The sequence below is a fragment of the Chrysoperla carnea genome, chromosome 2 (assembly GCF_905475395.1).
Source record: "Chrysoperla carnea chromosome 2, inChrCarn1.1, whole genome shotgun sequence".
NCBI classification, from domain to species: Eukaryota; Metazoa; Arthropoda; class Insecta; order Neuroptera; family Chrysopidae; genus Chrysoperla; species Chrysoperla carnea.
Window position 1 is genome coordinate 91,969,945 of NC_058338.1, and position 7,373 is coordinate 91,977,317.

The 7,373-nt window shown below is 29.5% G+C and overlaps 1 protein-coding gene across 1 annotated transcript; it reads right to left on the minus strand.

The window, feature by feature from the left end:
* Window positions 1-259: 259 nt before the first annotated feature.
* Window positions 260-6,109, minus strand: LOC123291916 (cyclin-dependent kinase 2-like). Its single transcript, XM_044872378.1, has 4 exons — window positions 5,711-6,109; window positions 2,429-2,624; window positions 1,886-2,362; window positions 260-583 (listed from the first exon to the last, which is right to left on the minus strand). Exons 1-4 carry the CDS (start codon window positions 5,824-5,826, stop codon window positions 458-460), a joined length of 915 nt encoding a protein of 304 aa, XP_044728313.1. The 5' UTR covers window positions 5,827-6,109; the 3' UTR covers window positions 260-457.
* Window positions 6,110-7,373: the final 1,264 nt, after the last annotated feature.

The following is a 7,373-nucleotide window of genomic DNA, read 5'->3' on the forward strand; positions in this document are numbered from 1 at the left end:
AGAGCATTTCACTCAAAAAATTTCAGCATGGGCTTGTAGTCTACAAGTAATGTAATAAAATTTAGTAACGCAGATAATTGCAGAACCTTAAAAATATCAACGTCTGGGAAATTGATAGAAAAATAAAACAATTTTATATTAAATGGATTAAAAATCATTATATTTTCGTAAAAAATGTAATTTATAAATAATATTACTTTAAATAATTAAAATTAATCTATTTTAAAAACACTTTTTAAAAGTTATAAAATTTGAGACGTTAACATCATTGAGCTTATGTTTGTAAATGTTCAGCGTGCGTCAAAGAATCAACCAAAAAGAAAAGCGGTTAGAGCCAATGATTTAATTTATAATCGTTATTAATTGAGCATCGTTTTTCTTACTGGTTGAAATTCGCCGCGATGAACAAACTAAATATCTACTAAACAAGCACATTAAAATTAAAATTAAATTGAAACTATGATTCTGATGAAGATGGAAATAGCGATAAATTTGGTGCAACTAATTTGGTATCTTTAAAATAAGCGTGTATTACAGCATCGCGAGCTGAGACCCGTATTAATGGATCGTATGTTAATAATTTCTGAAATAAACACAAAATAATTTAGTCATATTATTTAAAAAGAAATCTCAAAAAAAATTTTAATTCAAACATTGGCGGATTTAATGATGATGCCGCTCTGGATCTACGACATTGCAGGGCACCTTTTTTTAGCAAATACAGGACTACCATTGAATGTTTTTTAGTCCTTGAACCAAAAAAAGAAGTTTGACCGCTTTGTGTGTCCGTCTGTCTGTGGCATCGTAGCGCCTAATCAGATGAACCGATTTTGATTTATAAATTATTTTAAATAGGCAATGATCTTCAAAATCGGTTCAGTTTGATCTAAGGAAAAGCTCTAAGGAAAAAATAATTTAAGGGGTTATAACCAGTTGCGAGGGGTTATAATCCAAAAATCATCCTTTAAGGGGTTATATAAAGTTGCGACGCAAAAAAACACGAGTTGTTTTTGGGAAGACCATGTATTTTACATAAATATAAAAAACGTATACATATAGGACATTTCTTTAATTTTAAGATCCCGTTGCCCGATTTCAAATTTGATATGGTACTTCTCCTGTAGGCGATCTCCTGGAGATCCTCCAAAAAAAGGTGTCCGGTGATGAACACCATATCGCTGATTTCGATTATTTAAAATAAAAAAATCCAGAAAATTTCTTCAGTCGCTAGATGAATACAGGTATTCATCGAAAGAGTAGTCAAAATTACGATTTTTAACAAAATGGTGGCAACCAAAAAAAAAAAATTCAAAATTCTTCCAAATATTTCTTTATCGATCGAGCCGTTTCGGAGAAATATTGCTCACCGACTTTGAAAACGATGTTTCGATCAAAACGCATTTTAAGTTTCAAAAGACGTTTACAATCAGTTAAAAATTTTTTTTAATTCGTTTATCTGTGTGAATTTTGCTCGGAACAACTTGAAATTTTCAGAGAATATACTAAAATATATGTATATATATTCCGAGAATTCAAAAAAAGAAAAAATTGATTATTTGAAAATTCTAACTGGATATAACCCCTTAATGGAAAGTGTTCTGATATGTTTCAAATGCTTGATCGGATGTTTTTTTTTAATTTTATAAACACTTGTTTTAGTATTCGTAAATCGGCATGGTGCCCTTCCCCTTGCATCACGTCCTTCTCCTATATGCCTCTACGTATTTTTTTTCTTAGTAAATCAACGTGACTCTTCTAAATAACCTAAACTTTTTAAATTTCAGTCTTAAATGTTGCGGCCCTAGGTATGTTTCTAAGTCTAAATCCTCCTCTGTTCAAGCATCTGTTAAAAAAACGCCCGGCATCACAATTAAAATATACTTACAAGGCACAAATCAATTCCCTGTTCATCTAACAATGGTAAAATATCATTCATTTTTCTTCGCGGCCATTTTGGAAACATTGCTTTATAATTAGATAATTGCGTTACACCCGGCCAAATAGCTTCATCTGGTGTGCCCAATGTACGAAATATTCGAAACAATTGATCAATTTCTGAATCGCCCGGAAACAATGGACGTTTTGTAAGCATTTCAGCAAAAATACAACCCAATCCCCAAATATCCACTGCTGACGTATAAAATTTACTACCCAATAAAATTTCTGGTGGTCTATACCATAAAGTAACCACTTCTTGAGTGTAACTTCGCACCGGTAAACCAAAACTTCTTGCTAATCCAAAATCAGCAATTTTAATATAGCCTTGACGGTCTACAAGTAAATTTTGTGGTTTAAGGTCTCGATGTAGCACGCGACGAACATGGCAAAAAGATAACCCGTCTAATAACTGCCGTAAATAGCTCTGAAAGAAATAAATCCAATTATTTAGGAAGATATTACAAATAAAATTTTTTTTAAATATTCATACCTTAACTAAAGAGGGTTCTAAAAGAATTTTCGAAGTATCCATTAATTTTTTTAAATCCATATCTAAAAATTCGAAAACTAAGTACAATTTCCGATTAGCAATTAAAACATCTAACAATCGAACAACGCCAGGATGTTTTAATTCTTTTAATAATGAGATCTCTCGAATTGCAGTTGATGGTACTCCTTCTGATTCTCTAATTAGACAAAAAAAAATACTTCATTTGAATTTGCATTTTTGTATTATTATTACATAAACGAGTGGAGGGGGAACAAGTAATTTTTTTAATAGTCATGAAAATTGGATTCATCAATTTGGGAAAATCATTGGTTTAAGGAATCAAATATTGAAATATAAGCGAGAAAAACGCATATTATGTAAGAAATGAATCCTATAATTAAATTCCTAATCCTAATTGAATCCTAATTAAGTTAAATTTTAACTTCCTAGTTTATTAGGAAGTTATTATTGTAATGGGTCCGATCATAAAAATTGCGGTTTTCAACATACTTTAAAATTTCCAAGTAGAAATAGCAACACAACTTAATTTGGAGAAGATGTTTATGGGTGTGTTTTAGAAAAAAATGTATCTGATATATACTCTAATTCAAAATAAACGCAAAACTTAAGCCATTCTAAGTGCTAATACTATGTAGTTCGCATATAATGTTATAGTTATGACACTTAGAATGGTAAAACACGTGCAGTTTTGTGACACAGAGGTATCATCTTAATTTATTTAGCCAGTACTATCAAAATCAATCCTGCAATTAAAAAACTAAACTACGTTTAGCTTTTTGCGATGTGGTGCTGCTTTTGGAAGTTTTATTCCAGATGGCAGCAAGGCTTACACTGACCACGTGACCTAATTTGACGCTCAACCTCGGCGACAAGCGCCAACATGAAAATACACATTAAAACCTATTTTGATTCACACTTTATAACATTAAGAAGCTCAACCACTCCGAAACACGTAATTTTTATAATAAAATTAAAATATATTATATATTTTTCATGAAAATTGTTAATATATCAAAAGGTATCAAATTACTTTGAAATATAAAATATTCTTAAAACAGTGAAGTGACTATTAATAATTAATTATTTAAATGTAAATTGATATTTTAATGGAATTGCGTTCTTAATTTGTTATTCTACTTATATTATACAGTGTGTCGCATTTAAGATGAAGACAACCTCATATTTTCGTTATTTATTGGAATATCGATTTTCAATTTTGATGGTGAATTATGTTATAACTTGACAATTAAGATGAAGAGAATAAAATTTTCCGATGTCTGGAGTAATTAGAAATATCGAAAATTTTGTTTAATTATTAAGCTTTCGATATTTCGAAAACCAAGGCAGATATCGAAAAATTTTATTCATATTTTTCGTCTACATTCATGAAGTTATAACAAAATTCATCACCAAAGTTGAAAATAAGGTACAAATAATTTCAACTCTAAATCTAAAATTACCTTGGTGCTCGTACTACCTTAAGAGGGCAACTTAATCAATTGTTAAAGTAGCTTGGTTTTTTTGGGTATTCTAATTTTTCGTCAAAATATTGCCCAATTGAGTGTCGAATATTCGAAAAATCCGATTTGATAGTTTTCTGTTTGATAATTTTGACAGACAAAATAATTTGAAAAAGTTTGTTTTGTTTGTCCGTTTAGTTGAAAATCGAAAACCGACATAAATTTTATTAAAAATGCAATCCCGAAAAATAGCAAAAGCACTAAATTACAAAAATGCTGGAAAATTGTACAACAAATTTCGGATGAAGAACATACTTAGTGAATTTGAAAGCATATATATGAAAATAGCAATGAAAAGACCAGAATTTAGCAACTACTTTCTTAGTTTCATAATAGTCATTTTCAAACCATAATCGGAGGTACAAAAACGTAAATTTCTTCAAGCGGCGTTTAAAATTATTTTTATTCAACACCTTAAGATAGTTTTCTAGTGGAAATTGAAAATAAAACTATCTGATAAATATATTATAATCGTGAAAGTTTGGATGGACGGATTGATGGATGTTTGTCACTCAATAACGCCAGAACGGATCTTTTTTGGCATAGAGATAGATTATAGTCTAGAATAGCACATACGCTATCCCGGTAAAATTTATAATTCCCGTGGGAGGCTTGTTTTAATTTTTCAAAGTGTAAAGGATCGACATGCATATTTAGTGATCGTTTATCAGAAAATGCCATAGACTAATTATATCCCGGAAAAATGCACGGTTCATATGGAATAGCATACAGGAACGGTTTTTTTTAAGTTTTTTTTTAAAGTTCGTTAAATAGAGTAACTTTTCTCAAAAAGGCTTCATTAATTTACACAGTAATGCTAAAAATTATCAAAATCTCTTTTAATCGCGGTAACACCGCGGGGCTATATGATTTTGGAACTTATTTAAAACCGAGTACATTAATATCATCACAGAATTCAACTCTATCCATGAATCAGACATTGGCTGTGTTGGGCTGAACCGCGCGCGTCGCTATGGAGGGTTTCGGCGCTAGCTGCACGCAGACATACAAATACACTGCAAATGACGAAAACGAAAAGCATTTTTATTTAAATATATTTCAGGTTCATTGAACTTAAACGTGGGTCACCAGAAATATTTCCTGGTTTAAATCCAAAATTTTTTTCATTTTTTATTTGTACAGCTCAGTTTTATAATTTTGTCCTGTTTAAATATGTTTTATTAAGATACAAATGGCAAAAAAATTATGGGTTTATTACTTTCGACTTTCGCCCGAACCTTTCCAAGAAATAAATCATCAAATAAAAAAGATACATTTTAGAAGTATGAATTTTCAGACCGCTCTCCAGAAAGTAAATAAGTTAGCATACCAAATTTTGTTCACAAAGATTTACGAATGAACTAATTGAAATAATATGAATTAAGGAAAAGCTTACCTCAAAATTATTAAAATGTTAAGCAGAATTGGAAGCGGTAAGGCAAAATAAGCTGAATCATGTGGTGCTACGATTACAAAACAACGCATCACCCCATAATACAACTAATTAGACCACCCTGTTAGTGAAAAGCGCAGAAAAATGTAAATATTAAATAACTTAATGGAAATGTTAAAGCCGAAAAAAAAGTTAATCTTGGGTAGAAAATAACAAAAAAAAAAAATTTTATAAATTAGTTGAGTTATGTGATAACAAATTAACAATAAAACCATCCCCTTAATTAACGCACAATCGAAAAAATATAATGAAATTTTAGTTTACCGCTAAAAAATTTTTACCACTTACGTTTCTAATCGAATTCGTTTTAACGCTACATTTTTGCCAGTTTTTTTATCCCTAGCTTTGTACACAACACCATAAGTTCCTTCACCAATTTTTTCTACTCGTAAATATTTCTCCATTTAAAATAAATTTTCAAAATAAAAAAATTTTTCATTCAAGTTACAGAATCAAGATAGGCTGCCCACTTCACAACTGCAATTACGATATGTAAAACACAGGCCATCGTAGTTTTAAAGGGCGGGAGTTTACTGTTTTATTGTGAACACATAACAAAACTCAACAAAAAACAATACTCGAATATTCGAATTATATTTTCTATATTATTGAACTCAATATCGATAGTAAAACCGTTGTATTTTAATAAAATTTCATGACGTTTCGTTATTAATACCCAAACAATTCTCTTTTTGTAGCTTCATTGATTTTTTTTTAATAACTTTAAGTTGGTACTCTCTGAATTTTAACCACTTGTCATCTTTTTAAAATGGGATAGCAAATGAAATGTGGGGTAAAGAAAAGCAACGGTACATGTTAAAAACAAATTTAAAGCTATGTTTACACGTTGCAACAACTTTTAAATTTCTAGATTTCATTTGTTTTCTTTGTTTTTTAAAATTCACCGTCATTTGTTTTTTTTTTAAACTCTTTCATTTGTTTTTTTTTTTCATTCAAAATCACCGTCATTTGTTTATTTAACGAATTTTATTTAAAAAAAAAAAAAAATGAATAATTAATTATTCGAAAGTAATTTCTTAATTACATAGCTATTACTCGGCCATTTTCTAAGTAAACACTAACTAGCCGTTTTGTACCTAAGTGTTCGCATTTCTTAAATACGTGTATAGAGAGCATGTAACATATTTCTGAGTAGAAATAGTGGTCGCAATAAACAGGTCGACAATTTTGTAAAAGAGTGAGAGATCATTTCATTGTGTGTTAAAGTGTAAACGAAGATGGTCATATATTATTGAAATGATTTTCTAAATGGTGAAATAAACTTCCCTAAATATATTCGTAAATTAGATCAAATCAAGTCCGGCATATTTGATCATTAAATTATTTTTTTTTAAATTTCTAATTTATTCTTTCAATTTAATTACGTTTTGAATCTCGTTTTCACCGTTAGTTTGTGTATTTTTAAGAAGTTTCTAACGCCATTTTTGTACAAAAAAAAAAAACATCTCACATTCCTCGAATTTATTTTGAAATTTGGTAAGTTATTTATGGTTATCAAAATTTAATTGATTTTTTGGATTTTGAATTTTAAAATGGCATGGCATATTGGATTTTTTTTTCGTAATTAGTTTAATGATTCGTTAATATTTTAATACAGTTAATTGGGCACGTTTTTTGCCAACTTTCTAGTACAGTTTTATCATGACTCTTTTTATCTGGCTCATATAGGAAGTATTTTTTATGCCAATTTCTAATTTCATTTTGCTGAATAGTTTTGTTAATTTGCTAATTTAATTTTAATCGATATTATATTTAAACAATTCTAATTGGATTTTCCCAAAATTTCTTTTTATCTATGTGAAATTTTTCTGGGGAAGGAGTTTCGCTTATGGAATTATGTGTCCTACTCTCTCTAGCTAATTGACATGCTTACGAATTAAATTAGAAACTATCATGAGTTTGGTTTTGTGCTATTTAACTACAAGCAGAC